The sequence below is a fragment of the Chaetodon auriga genome, chromosome 20 (genome assembly GCF_051107435.1).
Source record: "Chaetodon auriga isolate fChaAug3 chromosome 20, fChaAug3.hap1, whole genome shotgun sequence".
NCBI classification, from domain to species: domain Eukaryota; kingdom Metazoa; phylum Chordata; class Actinopteri; order Chaetodontiformes; family Chaetodontidae; genus Chaetodon; species Chaetodon auriga.
Genome location: NC_135093.1, coordinates 13930652 through 13951371, shown reverse-complemented (window position 1 = coordinate 13951371; position 20720 = coordinate 13930652). Strand labels below are relative to the sequence as shown.

The following is a 20720-nucleotide window of genomic DNA, read 5'->3' as shown; positions in this document are numbered from 1 at the left end:
ATGAAAAAAACACAGAGATGGCATTAATGTTATTATTGGTGCTCGTGCAAATAGGAGGGTCCCTCATTCTAAACATACCAATGAGGAGTTCTCAGTCGATAGAGGCTGAATTATTCATGACCAATTTAAGGCCGATAAATCGCGTCACCCTGCGTCATTTCAGGTAGAGGAACAGCGAAACTACCTCAGCGCTGACTTCACACTGCTGGAAAGCCTTCTTACAGTGTATTAATACCACTGAAAAGACTTCAGAGTGGTGTAGTAGTGGAGGGAGCCAATGTAGTAAGATAACAAAGGGTTCGATTGGCTCAACTTGTGGAAGAAGAGCAATCTGTGGACGAACTGTCTGGGGGTTTAGAGAGAGGCTGGAGCGCTGGTCATTACTGGCACGCCGACGGCCTCAGAACTGAAATCTGAGGAGTTTTTCACGTTTAGTCGTGTGGCGTTATTCCATTTCAAGGGAACACTCAGGCACACACCTTCAAAAAAAAACCTGTTGGCTGCAGGTTTTGGCTCAGATTTTTGTCTTTTTTGGATGGTCACCGGTATTAAATTGTGTTTTCATGAAGCGAGTACTCAACTCAATCTGTCCATGCTGTGATTCAGTTCACGCTGCCAATCCTCATTTACAGCTAAAAACTCTAAGCTTGGGCCCCTCCACGTGAGTTCAGTCTCCTGGTTTCACTGACACTGATGACACTTTAAGCGACTTGGAGGGTGAGTGTGGATTTACCCGGGAGGGTGGATTTACTGGTGGCAGATGGGACCCACCTAAACCAAAACTGGAGCTTTAAAGTAACCAGGCAGCGGGGGAGACCCCCCTCTAATCCATCCTGCAACAGAGTGAGCAACAGGAAAAGCCTGTTTACGTGGTCATTATGAATTAAATCCCTGTAGATTATTTTACTTTTCGCTGGGACTTGAAAAGGACAAGTGAGAATGTGTGTGGGATACAATAACAAGAGTAGGAGTCATAATCCAGAAGCTTCGCAGCGGCACAAATTTAGGTTTTTTGGGGAGTATTTTGGCTTTAATGGACAATTTCAGAGCACAGAATGACAGGAAGGATGGGGAGAGACAGAGGGGGATAAAAGCAAGAAGGGGCCTCCAGCAATATTCTAACAAGGGATGTCTCGGTTATGTAATGTGTCTCAGACTGCTCAGGATAATGCTTCTTATGATGGACGGTTGGCCACTTTCACAGTGTTTTCACTGAGTCTTGTGCTCTACTAGCAGTTTATACTAACTATGGTTGTCAGTCCACTGTAATGGGAGCTGTGGCTCTTACCTGATGCTGGAGATGAGCTGTCGATGTTCGTCAGTGGTAAGTATGTCGGGCAGGACCGACGCCAGCCACTCAACTCTCTTCTCGGCCGCGTACTGCTTCAGCACAGAGAAGAGTCTCTCCTTCACTTCAGGGTCATCGCCTAGAATCTGGTCAACCTGATGGAGGTTGGGTTAAGATGTTAGAGGCTGGGAGTCGTTTGAGGACAAGTCAGTAAAAATGAAAAAACCGGGGGAAGGTGCTGTCACCTCGTAGCTTTACACAGTGCCGGGCTGTTACCATAACAACACTTCATCTGCAGTTGGGAAAGGAAAGCAGCCTTACGCAGGGCTACATTATTTCAGCTTGGTCGTCTCTACTGTACGCCTTTTCATAAGGAAACTCAACAAGCAGATTCAAATGTAGCACAGCTAAATTCTGATTGGTGCACAGAAATCACCTTTTTCCAACTTCAAACCAGTAAGAAGAGCACAAAAAAACTTGTAAAATAAGCAAACTGTTGTAACTTTGGCAGAAAAGTCTGTGTGTATGTATGAGTCCATTTCTCACAGTCAGAAGCTGATTGAGAAAATACTTTTTCCACAGCTCAACTGGACTCAGTGCAGGACTTCACCTGGACTCGGCTGAGATTCTGTATCTAAACGTACCTTCCTGTTGAACTCCAGAGCTTTATGTTTACGGTCCAGTCTCGCCATCTCTCCTCCCATCTGACTGTCCTCTATGCTGATGCTGTGTTTCTGTCTCGGGCCGAGGCACAGCACCCCCAGACGGAGCGTTCTCCCCTGGGAGGCCTTGATCAGCGCCGCGGCTGTCTCGTGCTGCCTGACGGGAATGCCGTTGACCTCCATGACGTAATCCCCGGCCCTCAGACCGGCGCGGCCGGCTGGAGAGCAAGGTGAGCAGTCCTCCACCAGCAGGGGGCAGTCTCCCACGATGGTGAATCCGAAACGACCGTCTGGACCTGGTATGATGTCCATCTGTGAGGGAGGAAAAAAAAAAAACATGAGAAACTCAACAGGCTCTGGATCAGCCTGGGTTCCCAGTTACTGCTGCGATTGATTCAAAAGCTGTTAGACCTGCTGTATGCGGGACACCACTCCGATACTGGGAGGGATGTTCTTCTGAGTCTGGGCGATGGCGATGACAGCTTGGGGACCCAGAGTTGACACATTGTGACCCTCAATCTCCAGGACCTGGTCCCCAGCCTGCAACCCCGCCAGGTGGGCGCTGCTGCCCTCCTCCACAGACAGGATGTAGCTGGGTCCATGCCCTCCCAGCTGGAAGCCGAACTCCTCAGGCCAGCCCTGGTTGGACGACGGCATGCTGAGGACTTCAGAGAGGAGAGGATGGGATAGAACAGGTGAGGTGAGAAAGAAACGATGGAATATTTGAGAGGGTTCCACAAGGTGGACTGCGCTCTGGAGGTTCACTGCTGACAGAAAGGTGTGAGGTTATGAGACAGCGTGCTAAAAAATAGAAGATAAACACACACTTACCCACTGTGGCCAATATATTCAAGTCTACCGACATCACAAAAACACCTTTGGCTCAAATAATCCTTCGCATGTTTTGCAATTCTAGGCACTCGTGGCCCGTCTCTCCTCCCTCCTGCTATCTCCCGTGTCTCAAGTTGTACTATCGAGTGCGGCTCTGTAACCCTCTACCCTGAACCATGACACACTCAGCGGTCCCTGACCTGGTTCACAAACTCCACAGCAGCCAATCAAGTGAAGGCATCACAGAGATTGTGACCTTAATTAGTTTGAGAGACAAAAGTTCCTCCAGCTCTTTTTTTTTTTTTTCTTTTTTTACTCAGCGCACATGCGAGCCTGCCCTGTTGAATGGTAATTATGCAATACAGTTGCAGAGGACGTCTCTGACTGCACTGATCATTGCGAAGCAGGTGAGAGATAGAAAACAGCATCAAACAACAACCAGGTAAGGTAAACTGGCAAATATAAAGGCACTTGAAGGCTAAACTTTAGACTGAAAAATGAGGAATTAATCCATGTGACAGTTTTCAAAAACATCTCTAATACAGAATTACACAAATTGACATGTTGGCTTTTGCTAAATATAATCAACTGTAAACCCTCTAACGCAGCTGGAAGTTAATGATGTGCTCCACAGCCACAGCAGGACACACAGTGGACAAAGCTGATAAAAGACTTACAGAAATCTTTAGATGGATATCGAGAGCCCCGTTTGCTCTGCCGAAAAGAGTATCGGCCTTTTTTGTTTTGCAAAAACTTCTTCATCTCGAACGTCAAATAGCAGGTGGCCTGCCAGCAGCCTGATATCCAATCTGTCTTCTCAAATGTAATGCTTTAAAAAAACTCCCCCCTGATCACCCTGCAACCCAAAGTCAAACAGGACGGGTGACGAAGTCAAAACATTGCCCCATTCTTCCACCCTGAAGCCACAGCTGTGTCCTCATGAGCAAAGGGTGAGCGTGCACGAGAAGCGAGTGCAGTCTCTCTGTGAGTGTGTCAAGGAGTTAGTCCTCCGTCTCATGCCTGATTCATCCTAGGGCCAGCCTGCTTGCACAGTGTTAATCAGAAAACTGGGACGCATGCACCCGCGCACCTCGGTTCCTTAATAATTCTCTCTCCAAAAAGGGTATTGTGAGGCCTCATTTTTCTATAAATACACCAATGTGTCTTTTTCCTCCTCCTCCTCTCTCGGCTAGGTGGCTCTCTGAGGGACCGCTCCTGGCCCAGAATCACTCTGCGTCGATGCAAGGAAGCTTGATGAGTACTAATTGGAGCGTCTGCTTGCCTGGAATTCTGTGTGTCCACGTGTGTGTTTCCGTGTGTGTGAGCACACCGAAGTGTTCGGTCCATTGAGAAGGAGTGGGGGCAATTTAAGACTTTAGCCTGTAGGATTAGAGGGATTATGAGCTGAATCTTCTCCTCCTGCCCCCTGTCATTAATACAGAAGGAACGCACGCTCCCCTCTTTGATGAATACATACACTGACTATAGCAGAGTCATACAGGAATTATGTGTACCATGGGGCAATTATTATCTGGTGACAGTCAGGATGTGTGACAAAACACTGCAGTGTCAAGATACAGTCTGTATCGGAGGCTGAGTTTAGGTCAGAGCTGGAATGAAAACATTTACAATTTAGGCCTCCGACTGACAGCACAAAACAGGTGAAAAGAGTAGAAAGATGAGAAAATCCTGGTGAAAACTGGTGTTGTCTATGCGTATCTCCTCTTGAGCCAGCAGCAGCTTGCACTGCTGTCGGCCAGAGAGCCTTTTTTTTAATCCCAAATTTTTCAAAAATGTCCAAATCCTTTTGGCTTTAATCTTGTAAATGACCAGTATTATGTGCCACTAATAATAAGGAGTGAAAGGGTCACAGCTGACGAGGCCGCACAACAGTGAAATCATGATATAACAGAAAGAGGAATGAGATAAAATGTGTTGTGGATTTCTTTTTTTCCTCCAGGGTTGTGTTGCAGCAATGTCACACTCAAGCAGAAATGTTTTAACCTTGCCCATATTTTACTTGAAGCTGCACTAATCAATATGTTGATCCATAAAAACAATGCATACAATGACTGTGAGTGATGTGAAACTGTGCGCTGTGTTGTGCACATGTGCATGCATGTGCATCATTAGTGCTTCATCATCATCATTGTTTGGCTCATTCACACATTACGGTTTGGGTTCACTCTCACTGTTCTCAAAAACCCGTTTTCCAGTCAGACCAGGCAGCTGTTTTTGATGAAAAAGCTATGATAACTGACTGTTCTCTTACTTGCCCAGAAACAAATGGCAAGTAACAGAAACTAGCTGGTCAACATAGTTCAGCATTTATCAGCTAAAGGCACAGATATGTTGCTCAGGAGTTGGTGGAGACCAAAACAGAGCTAGAAGAGTGAACACAGATCATAGAAACATGGCTCCAAATGAATGCGCACATTAGTCACACACTACTTATGAAAACATTTCAAGGCCAAGGTTTAGAATCGGTACCCATCCATTGCACCCATACAGGTGTTTTTACCTATTCTGGTGAATAAGACCGTGTCACATGACTATGTTAGACATATGAACATCTCCAGGCTGCAGTGCTTTTTTTCCTTGTTTTGTGCTTATTAGTGTGAGTCAACTTCCACCTTCATCATCTGTATGAGTTCATAAAGTTTGGTGACCTCATGTAACCCCCAGCACAACTAAACTCAACTTCAACCACAGCGGAGCTCTTAAAATCAGCCAGAATAAGTGTGCAGGGTCAATAGAAATTAACATGAATACAAAATGAATGCAGTTCTTTTTAAGAATAACAATGACTGAGTAGTTTTAAAAAAAAGAGAAAAAACGATTTTTCTGACTGCAAAGAGCTGAGAGGGTTGACTTCCCCTTTTCTATTTGAAAATTAGAGCAGACTAAATCTAACAAATTACTTCCACCCTTGAATTTGAGATTATATGATGTTAAATCTGTGGTGGGTTATTCAATAACAGCAGCTAACATGTTGCAGTCAGCAAATTTAAATGAGAATTCATTAGAGCTGAAGAGAAAGTACTGAGGAAGCCTGCAGGTTATTGGAGTGTAAACTGTCATTAGGGGCAAAGTACCCAATAAGGAACAGGCAGTCCGGTACCCAGCTGAATAATTAAACACCAACGTCTGTATCTCCAAACAGAGACTGCTCACTTCAATCAAACTCTCCTCTTACACTACAGACAAGACGGTTACTCGTGTGTGACACAATGGCGGACAGAAAACGGACATTTCACAGGCAACTGAGTCCGATAATAACGTTTCAGCGACTTAACTCACTTAGTAAAACTGTAATAAAGTCTTATTCAAAGAAATCATTTACACATTTGAGCATTTCTACTGCACACTTTGCAAATGTTTTTGTATTAAAAACAAGGGACCTGAAGAATTTATCTTTATAACAAGCAAAACTTGGCCTTCACTCATCGTAAAGGAGGTGAAAAGTATGAATCCTTAACCCCAAACTGCAGCTGAAAACACACTCAATGTATTGTGACCATCCACATATCTTACACAAGAAACATCTAAAACATTCCCTACCTTTTTAAGCAGCATCCATAGACGTGTGTGCAGAGCTCCTGAGTAATGCTCCCCTCTCCAGCACTGTGAGCCGTAATATGAGTGCTGGGCCATGTCGGCAACCAGATCCAGCAGGTGTCTTGTGATGCCTCGTGGCATTGTGTGGAGCACTGGATGGCAGTGACAGAGAAAAAACAACACTAAGTAACTGGAGGTTAGTTATTTATGTGGGCGCTGATGCCAAAACATGGAAAATAGTCCACTAAGCATCTAAGTGATTTGATTTACTTTGAGGTCTGACTTGGAACAAGTTCTGCGCTCTTTGCATGCAATAAACTAATCTCCTGAAGCCAAGTGAAAGCTGAAGTGTCTCACATCTCTTCATTCAGGAAACAAGAAACATTTCTGATGAACACATGGGAGACTGGAAACCTTTAAAGCCTGTGAAGAAGTGATGGTGATAGTTGAAAAGGATGTACTCTGTGGAAAAATAATGCAAGCATTCAAGACACTGCAAAATGACAGTCTGACTTCATTACAGAAACAATTATTTGCAAGAATTTAAAAATGATGCAGGATGTAATGTGTGTAACTATAGATATATAAACAAAGAACATATCTATATCAGCATACAGCTAGATGCGGACAAACCTTTTGCCCCACCTCCCTGCTGCTGTGTCAGCCTCTGTATGTTAGCAAGCACCCATCAGCTGTTAGCTTGGAATTGAGCTACATCGATGCTACGGAAGTGGCATTGTTTACAGGGCATGTCCATGGACCAAAAGTGAAGCTAATGGCTTCGGCGCTAACCAAACCAACTATGTTGACGTGAGATAAAACACCGAAAGGCAGCTACGTGTAAGCTGGGATAGAAGGTAAGGGGGAAATGAATGACTACATGGCTTTAACGAGCACAGAAAGCGGGATTAGATGTGCAGCTTTGCTAACGCTGGGCGCAGGTTAGCATGCTAACGTAAACTTGCTCATGACAGTCGCTTTAGACGGCACACCCTTCATTATTTCCTTCAGAAGTCTCCAGAATTTTTAAGCAGAATAAATAGAAAAAGTTAGCAGCAACGTTAGCAACATTATAGCTTCGTGTTGAGTTTTCTACCTGTTCGTTGTGAGTTTGGACGACAAACACCTGTTGTTTTGTGTCTCTCGAGCTGCCAGGTGAAACATGGATTTCCTCACTCTGTTTGCTATCTACGTCGCAGTGGTGCTGACATGTATAGTCCTAGTCTGCAAATACTCAGGCCAGCAGCAAACCCCCTTTAGTATCCTCTTCAACGCTGTAGGAAAGGTAAGAAAATAAACATTTTGACTGTAATTCCGCCAAGCGACACTGCGTGGCGCCGTTAGGCTGATTTAGGACAAAATAAACACAAAATAATCACAATTTTCTTCAAAGGTCATTGCACCATTTACGCCAAAATGGCTCCAGAAGTTGTCCCAGTGGACCTTGCACAGACTGTTCCATCAAAGGTTTGTAATGTAGTTTAAATCTTTCCAGAAAAAAAGCCAGAATATCATCATTTTATGATCTAATATCATGTATAGCATTTCATTTTAGGGTGCTTGCCCTCAGTCTGTTGCTTCTATTTGCAGGAACAACATGTTCATCTATCTGCATATCCTGCTCGAGGCTGCTGTGTATGCAGAGTTCAGCTACGAGGTGTTCGGCTTCTGCAGGGAGATGGACACCACCCTGACCAGCCTGTCTGTACCTTACATCCTGTTGGCCATCAAGACCTTCTTCTTCTACCTCTGCATCAAGAGAGATCCAGGTGAACTGATCGGAAATATATAAACATATATTGTTGTTGCCTGCAATGTTACAACATATGTATGAGACACGTAACATGTTTGTGTGCTCAGTTTTTTTCTATACACTCTCTCCTCTCGACTGTAGGCACAGTGACGAAGAAGAAGGTCGCTGACCAGCTGCACATTTACCCATATGATAGGAGACTGTTTCATCCAGGAGTCTCCTGTCCAACCTGCCAGCTTGTCAAACCAGCTCGCTCCAAACACTGCAGTGAGTACTTAGTTATACATACCTGTTGTACCAGCTGTTCTGCTTGCTTGGGGTTTGATAACTAAATAAATATTGTACCCGTCGTTGCTTTGCACAGTGCTCACTGGAAACACTGTATTTCAGGGGTCTGCAACAGGTGTGTCCAACGTTTTGATCACCATTGTGTCTGGGTGAACAACTGCATCGGTGCTCAGAACACGCGTTACTTCCTGCTTTACCTCTTCAGCGTGTGTGCCATGGCAGGCGACATCGCCCTACTAACAGCAGACATGCTGCTTCATGCTGTACTGCGGTCAGGCCTTCTGTCGGCCAGTTATATTGATGAATACGGCCAGCAGCAGGCAGCAGGGCCTCTGTTTGTTGTACAGGTGAGACTCAGTGCTGCTGACATACTGTATATGACGCACGTGTGCTGCAGCCATTTTGTTCTCAGTGTAATATCTCACATTGAATTGAAATCATGTTCTTTTTTCCCTCTGTCCCACCAGCATCTGTTCCTGACTTTCCCTCGAATCGTCTTCATGCTGGGATTTTTGGTCTTTGTCTTCTTTCTGCTGGCGGGTTACGCCCTGTTCCATTCCTTCCTGGCTCTTGTCAACCAGACCGCTAACGAGTGGTACAAAAGTCGAGGTTACGTCTGTCAGCACTGCCACCCAACTGCATCTGCGGACCACTTGTCAGCACCAGATCACTCTCAAAGATACTACTACAGCAGGGGTCTACTCCGAAACCTGGGAGAGATTTTCTTCCCTCCACACCCTGTTCAGAAAAAAGACAACTGAAAAGAGATTCTGCTTTCTGTGTTGTTATGCTGCATTCACTGTACCACCCTGGTATTTACTGTCCCTAAGATTTACTGCTGACTGAAGAAATAAAGTTAATGTTTGAAATAAAGTTTCCCATTTCTTTACGGGCTCTGGTGTCTATCTCTCACAAGGTGTGACGAATTTGAAAGCTCTGACAAGGTTGTCAGCAAACGCAAAAGTAATCCTTGTTGGATTAAATCATTGTCTGCTAATGTTCTAGCTGGAAGCTTAGGACAACTTCTTAAATCCCTTTTTATCCTTTTGCCTGCCATCAACTGAAGCATGAACACCTCCAAACTTCCATGTTTACTAGTCTGTTGTGTTCTTTCTCTTATGTGTCATTATTCTGTTTTCTATATTGTTGATGCAGTTGAGGTTGAGTTTTCTGTTGTGTCCGTAACTATATTTGCTGTTCTCCACCTCAGGGACACCGTAGAGACGGACCTAGCTTTATTACCTACATTTCTTTAGCATCAAACATGGCTGCCATTGGGTTTTAAAGACTCATGGGAGCTGCAGTTCAATGCTAAGATAAATATTTTTAATATTAGTTGTGTAGCTTAGCATACCCTGGAGTTATGTCACAGTTTTTAAAGGATAAATACAGGTTGTAAGCAGAAGTTATTAATAGTCAAACCGGAAGTGGGGCTGGGCTTCTTCGTGTGTGGTTCCTGTCACTTTAAGCCGGTGCGGAAGTAACTGCTGAATTGATGCAACACACAGAAGAAGGTCAGGCTTTTTTATCCGGTGAATTTCAACACTGCATTCAGTAAAGCACACCGATTTCCTGAACCGGTTGTCATTCGCCACAAGGTCGGAGTGAAGTTTGTGCATACAGTAGTTTGCTGTCTAACTTTATGATAACCTTACCTAACGTTCGTGACTTTGCTCGGTAGGGAAAGCAACGTGCACTAACGGCACGCACCGTCCGACCGCACAGTTCGGTGTTCGTCTTTAAATCCGACGGCTCAGTTTAAGTCTTGCCTGATGTCTGGATCCAAATGTACTCGGCTGAGCGGAGCGCTCGTGAAACAAGTGCTGGACTCTGTGGACAGCGTCCTGTTTGACTGCGACGGGGTCATCTGGCGGGGGGACCAGGCCATCCCCGGCGCTCCTCAGGTCATAAACCTGCTCAAGGAGAGCGGGAAGAAGGTGTTCTTCCTCACCAACAACAGCAGCAAGACGAGGAAGATGTACGCCGATAAAATGTCCACGCTGGGGTTCAACGTGAAAGAGGACGAGGTGTTCGGGACCGCGTACTGCGCCGCCGTCTACCTGAAGACGGTCTGCAAGCTGGAGGGCAAAGTGTACCTGATCGGGAGCGACGCGATGAGGCAGGAGCTGGAGGCGGTGGGGATCCAGCAGATCGGGGTGGGACCTGATCATATCTCCGGGAAACAGAGCGACTGGGCCGGCGTGCCTCTGGATCCCGAGGTGAAGGCGGTGGTGGTCGGCTTCGATGAACATTTCAGCTACATGAAGCTGAACAGAGCCTTGCAGTACCTGATCCAGCGGGACTGTCTGTTTGTGGGAACCAACAGGGACACCAGGCTGCCCCTGGAGGGAGGCAAGGCTGTACCAGGTAGGGTGTTCACTGCACACTCATGCACACATTGTAGAGACTAACAGATTAAATGAGAAGCACATGCTGATCACAAAAGACATCTTTCATTTAATGGTAATCTTGTGTCAAGTTTTGTGCTCTGTGTTGAGGCTATGATGGAGGCAGGGCCATAGAACTGACTGTAGTGATCTGCTGAGTAATGTTGTAAAAAGGTCCCCTCGTCTCGTCCTCCCAGGGACAGGCTGCCTGCTGCAGGCTGTGGAGACAGCAGCACAGCACCAGGCCCAGACGGTGGGCAAACCCAACCACTTCATGTTCGACTGCGTGGCCTCCCAGTTCGACTTGGAGCCTGGCCGCTGCATGATGGTGGGCGACCGCCTCGACACGGACATCATGCTGGGCTCCAACTGCGGCCTGAAGACCCTCCTCACCCTCACGGGGGTCAGCACTGTGGCGGACGCGGAGGCCCATCAGAAGAGCGGCTGCGCGGAGAGGCAGGGGATGGTGCCAGACTATTTCGTGGAGAGCATCGCAGACCTTCTTCCGGCCCTGCAGGGGTGAAAGTGCAGTGTAGCAGCAGCTCGCCCGCCACATGCCAGGCGCCTTTGTCTTCTAAAAAGGGAATATTTTTCATTAACATTAATATGATTCAAATCATCTCTGTAACAAAGTCACAACCAAGCAGCCAGCTGCTGTGTGACAGAGGAGGCAAAGACTCTATTATTAGACTAAACCTTTGACACTGATGTTTTATTATCAATAACATAATTACAGTGATTTCAGTATTGTTTCAATGTAATTGTTAAAGAGACTCAAGGAGTACGATGTATGTTCCTTTTTTAGGAGGGTGAGTGTGTTTTAAAGGCCCTTACCCTGTCTGTGATGCAATCTCCCCTTAAGCAACTACAAGTCAAACTCAAAGGAGGGAAGTGTGCACATAAAATATGTGCCAACACTGTGATAATATATGTGTGTTCAGGTTTACAGCTCTGTTCCAAAGTCTAGAAAAAGCATCCACAGAACGGAGCAAGATGGCACTGAACGGGTCTGACTTGAGCGGTCTGTTTTTTTATGGATTTCCACACCTCAGCAGAAAGCACTAACACTGGCAGTTACATTCATGGGATGGTGCAATGATACCCTGTTTTTGTCACGTCATTAGCGAATCGGTGATTTACAGACTGGCGTGCATTTGTCAAGGTAGCCCAATCCTTTTACCATCTGTTTTTTTGTGACTTGTCCTCGACTCCCAGCGAACAAAATGCTCAGATTCTTAATAAAATGTAAACTATCTTCACTAAAATCAACGTCTGCTCTCTGTGCTTTAAGTTCAAAGTGAACACAGCAAACCTCCCTCTTAGCCCTGTGCTTAAAGTCACCTTGGGTTGTCAGCGGCTGGATGCCGCTACAGCCAGAACCTCGTATCACCTCTCACCTGATGAGAGAGGCTTTCCAAGCTGCGTCTGCCTCACCCCTTTGTCCATTGTCTGTGCCGGGGAGGGTGGCCAATTCCTCTCGTGTAAGTGTGTGTTTGAGTGAAGGGGGAACGGGGGTAGAGGAAAGATGGATAATGTTAGAGAGGCATATTAGACAGGGAAGACAAAAAAAAAGGAGGAAATTGCAGGAGGACAAGTGGAAAATGGAGTTTGGCAAGATGCAGAGTTTTGTGTGAAGTGGGTTGCTGTTTTGGGAGGGAAATGGTGAAGGCAAAGGAGGAGGAGGAGGAGGAGAGGAGGAGGGAGGAGGTCTGCGGGGACAAAGAGAAGCTGGCCAGGTGTACCGAGCCTCAGTCAGCGCTGGACATGACCACAGCTCCATGCCGATAGCTACGAGAAGGGAGCAGACCAAGTGAGGAGCCGTCACGGGACACAGGATGGTGAGGTGTTGGAAACATTCAGACAGCCGTTTGGAGGAAGCACAGTGCACGGTAAGCAGATTTAGCAGAACAGCAACTACTGACTGAGGAAATATTTGCATGTTATCTGGCAAAGTGGTCAGGGCAGGAAACTTTCGAGTTTTGCTTACATGCAGATTCAGCCACTTTTGTTACCCTTCGAGCAACAGCTGCATTAGAGGATGTGACTTCCAGACAAACCTCAGCAGCCAGTCAGAGTTCATATAAAGTCAGCAGGTGGCCTGTGTTTCCATCCCAAACCGAGATGTCAAGTACTGTTTCAATAGCTTGTTACTGCTCCTTGTGTCTGGAAACATCTCTCAGGATGGGGGCTCTGCTGCGTCCTCCCAGTCCCACTTCCCACACAAGGCATTCTGGGTCAGCCTGTCGGCCTCTCTGCTCCTGGTCATCGTCGCCCTCGGCTTGACGGGCCACCTGGGGCTGTCCCGGCCTCACTCTCAGGTATATGTGGCGGTCCATAACAGCACCCCCCAGAACCCCTGAATACTGTCCCAGCAAGTATTCCTGACCTTGCTCACATTAACCAGAGTCTGCTTCTTGTCAGTCCGCACAGATTGTCCGGATCACAGTTCCAGATCAGACCGGCGTTCTGATTAACCAGTCAGCGGTTGTGGACCCGCAGAAAGAGCTGGTGACCTTTTCTGTGACCTCACCAGCAAATCAGACGTCCACTGTGCTCTTTGATATAAAACATGTATGTTCAGGTGATATGCATGATTGTTATTTTTTATGGTGTGAGTGTGCCTGACTGGAAAAAAAGCAAGAAGCTCTGCAGACCAGGATGGAAGCACGTCTGATCGTGTGCTGTTGTGTTGCAGGGTTTGATATGTTACAAACCTGTGGACCAGGACAGCTGCTTCCTGCGAAAGATGGACAAGTCTGACTACGACAACGTGCGCTCCCTCCTCCACAAGTCCAAGCACAAGGTAACCGGCAGCGACACTTCAACACGTGAGAACCGAGCCGTCATGTTACATAATAGGGTCTCCCTCACTGCGTTCAGGACACTCGAGACCACAAAGCTCAGCATGGAAAAGCCACCAAAGGGCAAATGAAAGGAAAAGAAAGTTGTGGTTGCCCTTTTACGCTCTGCCAGGTGTTTCTAAAGTCACCCACGCTAATGTGTGAACTGGCATTTCTGACCGTGATTCATAGCTTTACCACAAATGCGCCACTGAGCCAGGGCCTGCTGGGTTTCATAGGTTTTGCATGACTTCCCCGCTGCTCCGCACCGAGCCTTGAAGATCAAGTATAGTCTCCCTCTCTCGCCTCCACGGCTGAATTCCTCAGCACATCTGATCCCTCCAGGCCCCCTCTGCCTGGCCCGGGATCCTCTTACAGGAGGCTGCGGCAGCGAGCCCGAGCCCTGGAGCGGGCACAATGGTCACTCTGTGTGAGGGCTATTTGGCTTTTAAGACTCCTCTGTTGGATTAAAATACAGCCTGGTGCAGTGGCTGGTCAGGAAAGGGCCTCTGTGTGTGTGTGTGTGTCCAGTACCTGGATCTCTAATATCGATGACCGTGGTCTATCTTGATTCTCGATTGTGATTTTGACAATATGAGTATTTGAAAGCTGTGGTTTGAATAGAGACCAGAGATGTGATGTGAGACCCTGCAGGTAAACTGAGATGGAGTCTTGTTTCTCCGTCTTATCATTTTTTTTTGCACAAAAGGCCATTCCACGCATCAAAAGCAGAGTCTCTGAGCGTTTTTGTGATCCTGTCTGGCGGTGTCACATATCTCATGCAGCTCCTCAGTGCTCAAACCTAGCTGTTGATTGGGGTCATTTAATCTACAATAGGAGGGTTTGGCCCCATATGGATGGAGAGTAGCTGTGGTTTGTCCCTCTGTTCTGCAGCACAATGATCCTCTTGGTTACATGACCCACTCCAGCATAACAGCACTTTAAGTGGTTCACTATCAGACCCAATCAGAGGTGTAAGTGGTGCAATTACACACAGCCTTTGTGACGAATAAGTGCACAAATGTGCAGCCCCGTTGACCTCATCAGCGACGATATCAGGCTAATAGCAGCTTGAGTTTCAATCTCCTTCATATCTTTCCCGCTTTGACTCCAAGTTATTCATTTTACTTTGTCATCGTTGAGTTGGATATGATGTCTCACAGTTATTAAATGACACCGGAGGACAAAACTCTTCGTTTGTTGTGGATTTTCTGTTGAGATGTTGCGATACTGTCCTCAGCAGAGTCAGTTCCAGCTGTCTGGGAACGGGACCCAGAGGCAGACGGAGTTCCTGGGAGTGCTGGCGGACAGTCAGGTGGACGTGTCCACGCTGGAGGAGCCGATCCAGGCCCTGTGTCAGGACAGCTCCGTCCACTGGACCAGGAGGGCCGAGGGTGAGAACAGCCAGACATTCACATCAAATGTCATGTTAGAATGTTAGATTTGGGAGAAAAATCTTTGATCACCCGCCCTTGGTTATGCAGCAACGGTCTCTGTGCCACAGAGCTTCATTGTTGTCGAAAAACTATGAAAAACAACACACCAGTGAGCAACACTGTCACATGTTCCTTCATTACCACGAACACAGGCTGTAGTTTATTTTGACTCAATCCCACACACACCGTCCCACTTAAAAACTTACAAAAGAGCCAAATACTGTATGTATTAATCCACTGTTGAAAATAGTTCCGAACAAATGCACTGTTTTCTCCTTTTTGACTGTTGTCTGTTAAAGGCTACAGTCCCCGCTGCTTCATTAGCCTTAGCCTCAAACCAGAAAAACACGTGTTTTTAGCTGAACCACTGATTCTTAAAATGGTCTCATAGGAGTGGTAAAAAGCCCCTCGCCCATAGAGAACCATGTAACCCTTGGCTCAAAGTCAAAACCAATCAGGATGCAAAGATTATTCTAATTATCAGGTTATTCTGATGATTATTCCCTTGATTAATTGCTGTGTCTAAAATGTCAGAAAACAGTGAAAAATGCACAGTATAATTTCAGATGATGACATCTTGGCATTTGTCTGGCACTAAAATTATTCATTCACATCAGAACAGATGCAGATTCATGTTCTGCCGCTCAACAAATCCATTGATTACCACACTTAAAACGACGGAACAGCCATTATTTTGATCTACCGAATGTTTTCATGTTAACTGCATGCTGACATTTTGGATTTAAGTGTCAAATGTCATGTGAAATGTTATTAAAGAGTGCCTGGTCATAGCACACACTAGAATAGAAACACATCAGTACCCACACACAGTGTGTGAAAGGAGGTTTTAAATTTAGTCAACTGAAACCTAAGCTCTGATGCTCACTGACCTTTCCAACGATGTAGTAAATGACACAACATTATACTCACTCTGCAGCCTCCATGTGCTGCTGGGAACAAATTCTCCCCCTCCAGAAGCAGCTTTAATATCCCACATTGATTAGGCTTAAAAAACGGTAATCTGAGCCTAAATTGTTTTTGAAGTTTGATTGCGTGACTGATTATCAAATTGTTTTCTTGAGTGAAATGTGGTCTAATGTTTACAGAATTAAGGGATTGCACTCTGAATTTAGGGAGGCAGTAATATTATTATTCCACCCTTCATGGTCCCACAGTAACAGTAAATGCTGCTCTGTCTCCTCTGTGACGGCCTGTTGAAGGACTTTCTCACTGTGGTCTTTGTGTTGTTCTCAGGCCCGGGCAAACAGAGGCTGGTCTACTTCTGCATCGACATCTGCTTTCCCAGCAACATCTGCGTGTCTGTGTGCTTCTACTACCTACCAGAGTGACTGTGCATGCTCCTCCTCCCCTCCCAGCAAAAGATCAGGGAAACAAAGTTGTCTTTTTAGCTCCCTCCACAAAAAAAAAAGAAAAAAATAACAGAACAAAAGCCAGCTTTGACTGTTTCCTTTGTGCCATACAGCCGCCAGTAAACCAGTGAAGCAGCCAACCCTCCCAGTCCATTTCCATCCTTCCGAGAGAGAAGAGATGGAGACAGGCTGTCACGTTATCGCCAAAGCCCCATCGTCACTCTCTTCATGCGTAATACCCTCTCTGGTGGCACGCTCCAGAGATTACAGAGGAAAGAGCCCCTTTTTTTGTATGTGCCTCTAATTGTATATCCTGTAACCCACTGCTGCAGTGTGATTATGTGTAACCATTCCTGTTGCAATGAGAGTGTTTTGATCTGTCTAATAAAAGACCGTTGTGTATTTTTTTGGCCAGTTTTTCTTCATTCGACTGATAAAAGTGGGAGAAAAAAAAAAGTAGGACTTCTACGAATGATGTTATTAACTGTGGAATCATTTTCTCTTGACACCTTAAGCACATGTGATCATCAAGAACAGTACAAGTTTGAATACAGAGAATCCAATGAATGACATGCATCATGCATGAGAACAATGTGGTCCTTTTGATACAATAAATACGCTGCACTATGAAAAAAAAAAACAAAACAAAACAGGATCTCCTGTTGTGTAAAGAGTGATGAAGTTAAAAACACAGAGGGCACCTGATGAACATTTTCATTTGTCTTAACCTTACCGTACAACTTTGCTTTAATTTGGATTGTGGCTTTAAATCCGGCCTTGCTGCGATGCTGAATACTCACAGGCACCTGGCAATGCAGAGCACCGTAGACGTCTTGGAACACACAGCTGAGATTCATCGTAATGTTCAAACACAAGCCTCCGCTTCCTGCAGACGATCGTCTCTGCGACCGTCTTGAATAACTCCCGTTAATGCCAACTGCAACTTCTTCTAAAGAGTCCACTGCTGTTCTGTCCTCGTTCCAGCTCTGCGCAGACCGTCTGCCTCAGCCCAGCACGCTGTCGTTGAAGGCCAGACACACCACGGCCTTCTGGTGGCCGCTGTATTCCCTCTTGATCTCCCCGGTCTCCACGCACCACAGACGAGCCAGGTTGTCTGAGGAGGCTGTTGGATGGGAACAAGAGTCAGAACCCGAAATTCACCTCAAGGTACGTTTACACTCGATATCTTACCTTTTATGAGTGAGTCATGACAGAATGGCCTTGAAATAAAGTGATGTTGCATTGTAGCAACAACCCATTTGCCCTGTTTGCTCGTGTACTAACCAGTTACAATATACTGGGAGTCTCCAGAGAAAGCACAGTCCCACATCCAGCCTCTGGACGTCTCTCCAGGATTGTTGCTCTTGATGCTCAGCTCCGTCATCAGTGAGAAATTGGACGTCCTCCAGATCTTACAGGTCTGGTCTGCCGAGCAGGTGGCCAGCAGACTGAAGATGACGACAAACAGAAAAACTGATCAGCAACAACATCGCAGCAGGAAACTAACTCTCTTGTCACAATTAGACTCGAGCCATTTCCAGCTACGCTAACATGAATTGTTACTTAAGAGTTAACCAACAGGGAAAGACTTAATGTGCAGAGGAGAAGGGAACTCACGTGGAATCAGGGCTAAACTTGCAGCGGAGCGAGTAGCGTTTGTGCGCAGGGATCTTAGTCTTGGGAATGAGCTGAGTCACCTCATCTCCGATGCCTCCAGCAAGGTTCCACACATAACAGTTCCCCTGTTAAAGGATGACAAAAGGACAGAAAGAGGCCTTTTATAATCAGTTAATATAGCTCAACAATGCATGAACAAGCAGCACCTTTTTCAGAGTGTTTGGGGACTGACCGAGCTGTTGACCGCTGCCATGTAACTGGCATCTGGGTCAATGTGAACTGAGTTGACTGAGACCTCCGGCTCAGGAATCAGCTGTTCATTGTGGTCGGTCTTCAGATCCCAGATGTGAATCACTCCACTCTGGTCTCCAACAATCAGCTCTGCCTGAAAAACAAACAACGTCAGACTTGTTTGGGCAGTAAGAAGATACTCCAATTGACTTATAACCACTTAAACTACTAAAATATCATGTAGTATCACTGCCAATTCAGGACTCAGTGGTCTTTGTCTCACCTGGTTGGGATGCAGGCATACACAGTTGATTGGAGCATTGACCTGGAATATCCTCTGACACTGCAGATTTCTTGACCTGGGAGCAGGGATCAAAGTTAGATTTGCCGGACACAGAGTGAAATGTGTTTTAGGATAGCGAGCTTAACTGGCCAGTACCTAAGGTCCCATATGCGAGCCATGCAGTCCTCTCCTCCCGTGTACATCCAGCGTCCATCTTCATGGAAGCCCACAGATGTGATGTTCTTGCTAACGCCATCGTAGTTGATCACAGGGTTGGGGTTGTTGGAGTTCAGGTCGTACATGCGGATGTGCTGATAACCTGAAACAAAGAGTGTGAATCATTGTGAAATACAGCAGCTATGAATTTAATTTTGTATTCCAGGCTGTGTAGGATGAAAGACACTAATGGAAGAAATGAGGAAAAGGTCTGATAAAAATCTGTAACCAACCTGCAGCTGCGATCATACTCCTGTCAGGTGTGACCTCCAGTGAATTTACTTGCTGGAAGCAAATGTTAAGAAGTGCATTGTTTTGTCTGTCTAGATTTTAGAGATCAGTTGTAATTTGTCAACTTGAACGTCTTACACTAATAAGCAGAGTCACACTATAATGATGACACCGTCTACATGGCTAACTTAACAAAACCAATCACAGGTCCCATATTAACCACATTCTTGCCTCTGTTTATTGGCCCCCGGTTAAATTCAGGATGGATTTTAAGATTCTCTTAATAACTTTTATGGCTCAACATGGTCTGCCCCCACTTACATTACAGAGCTTCTGACTCCCTCTGGTCCAGCTTTAAAATCATTGCTTATAGCACATTTTTACAGGAAAGCTTAGGAAACCTTTCCAGACAGGACAAATGTGTCTGTTTGTAGAATCTGCTATCACACCGCAAACCCTGCTCCAGATTTCATTTGTCAGGGCAAACTGTTTGTTAGCCAAAGAAAGGATACAGAGTCCTGGTGCTGGACCGTCCTGGTGCAGATCCCGCTGTGGGCTTGCCAGAAACGGACGGTGTGGTCGTATCCAGCCGTGGCCAGAATGACCGGGTCGCTGCCCACCGTCCCCTGGTTGACATTCATGCTTCACTGCTGGCTGTCAGAGCTCGGAGTGAGGCATGTATGACACTGCGCAGAAATACAAGAGACAGTCAGCTGCTGCAGTCTTCTGACGGTCGTTAAAATGAACTTTAATCAGGAACGCAGTTTGTTGTCATACTGTGGAAATTACAGATGAACTTAGAACATACAGGCTAACGTTAGCAAAGCAGGCTAGCTATGTTCAAGGGCCTTGCAATTCAGAAAATTAACTAACGTCTCTATTTCAAAAGCCAACACACTGAGACTGTAACGACATTTCACTGTACGACATGATTTCTGACACTTTTCACCACAAAACGCTACAAATCTGACAAGTTTGGATTACCTTCAGTTGTTCGTGTTGACGACAAATCAGTACGTCTCCGTAACATGTCCCATAGCAACATAGCAACGAAGATTCAAGAGTTCCGCTTTAATAACCAGCGCTTTGCCGCCATCTACTGACTGATTTCTGAACAGCAGGACAAGAGGACCACGGCCGCGCAGTGACTGAGGGTTTAAGACGCCCACTGTTTGCTAAGACTGTGTTCGAGAAGTGTTAATTTACTTCTGCAAAGTAACCACTGACTAAAGCGCAATATTTGACTCTGAAATGTTGTGGATTAGAAGTACAAAATAGCATGAAAAGTAATTATTACAAGTTATATTAACAGTAGGTAAAGCAAGGGTTGAGCAAATGTACCTTGTATCACAACTGTTATCGCTGAAGTAATAATTGAGTCAACACACAAAGGTTAATATAGCAACAGCAACTTTTATTGGAAAACTGTCTTAATTGTGAGTACAGAGTTTTATTGAATTATATTTTTATATAAAGTTATATTTCCATTCATGAACAATAAAGGTTGATGAAGCTATTTGAGACAAAAAGCAGTTTTAAAAAGCAGTCGATCCAAGAGGATGTTCTTTAATATTGAAATAAATAAGTTAAATAAATACATAAATAACACAGAGAATATCTCTTTTCACAAAACACAAAGCCCACATGTGTAAATGACTCTTGTCCTGGTCAACATCTCAGTCAGAACAGTACAACACAGCCGGTAACGCACTGCAACACGCCGGCCTTC

The 20720-nt window shown here is 45.7% G+C and overlaps 5 protein-coding genes across 8 annotated transcripts in view; 3 read left to right on the top strand and 2 right to left on the bottom strand.

Moving 5' to 3' along the window:
• The window catches only part of grid2ipb (glutamate receptor, ionotropic, delta 2 (Grid2) interacting protein, b), a 34903-nt gene extending 27392 nt beyond the window's left edge, over positions 1-7511 (bottom strand). For 2 of the 4 annotated variants that reach the window (XM_076759775.1, XM_076759777.1), the window contains exons 1-5: positions 7436-7511; positions 6343-6491; positions 2362-2615; positions 1933-2262; positions 1289-1443 (exon numbers count right to left, since the gene is read on the bottom strand). In XM_076759775.1, coding sequence (XP_076615890.1) covers positions 1289-1443; positions 1933-2262; positions 2362-2607 — 731 coding nt within the window. In that variant the 5' untranslated portion in view covers positions 2608-2615; positions 6343-6491; positions 7436-7511. Of the gene's footprint in view, positions 1-1288; positions 1444-1932; positions 2263-2361; positions 2616-3458; positions 3478-6342; positions 6492-7435 lie in introns of those variants that run through there. The other 2 variants (XM_076759776.1, XM_076759778.1) reach the window with 2 other exon arrangements.
• zdhhc4 (zDHHC palmitoyltransferase 4) lies at positions 7501-9251 on the top strand. The gene is made up of 6 exons (XM_076759781.1): positions 7501-7624; positions 7733-7806; positions 7930-8108; positions 8234-8359; positions 8483-8727; positions 8848-9251. Exons 1-6 carry the CDS (start codon positions 7502-7504, stop codon positions 9139-9141), a joined length of 1041 nt encoding a protein of 346 aa, XP_076615896.1. The 5' UTR covers position 7501; the 3' UTR covers positions 9142-9251.
• A 615-nt stretch (positions 9252-9866) lies between these two features.
• On the top strand, positions 9867-12029 carry pgp (phosphoglycolate phosphatase). The gene is made up of 2 exons (XM_076759130.1): positions 9867-10747; positions 10965-12029. The coding sequence occupies exons 1-2, from the start codon at positions 10153-10155 to the stop codon at positions 11288-11290; spliced, it is 921 nt and encodes a 306-aa protein (XP_076615245.1). The 5' UTR covers positions 9867-10152; the 3' UTR covers positions 11291-12029.
• Positions 12030-12571: 542 nt separating this feature from the next.
• bricd5 (BRICHOS domain containing 5) lies at positions 12572-16392 on the top strand. Its single transcript, XM_076760842.1, has 6 exons — positions 12572-12656; positions 12948-13085; positions 13189-13338; positions 13463-13570; positions 14848-15001; positions 16298-16392. The coding sequence occupies exons 1-6, from the start codon at positions 12603-12605 to the stop codon at positions 16390-16392; spliced, it is 699 nt and encodes a 232-aa protein (XP_076616957.1). The 5' UTR covers positions 12572-12602.
• On the bottom strand, positions 15155-20036 carry mlst8 (MTOR associated protein, LST8 homolog (S. cerevisiae)). Its single transcript, XM_076760841.1, has 9 exons — positions 19976-20036; positions 19504-19677; positions 18994-19045; positions 18701-18863; positions 18545-18620; positions 18263-18415; positions 18031-18155; positions 17698-17861; positions 15155-17536 (listed from the first exon to the last, which is right to left on the bottom strand). Exons 2-9 carry the CDS (start codon positions 19630-19632, stop codon positions 17418-17420), a joined length of 981 nt encoding a protein of 326 aa, XP_076616956.1. The 5' UTR covers positions 19633-19677; positions 19976-20036; the 3' UTR covers positions 15155-17417.
• Between the last annotated feature and the right edge of the window lie 684 nt (positions 20037-20720).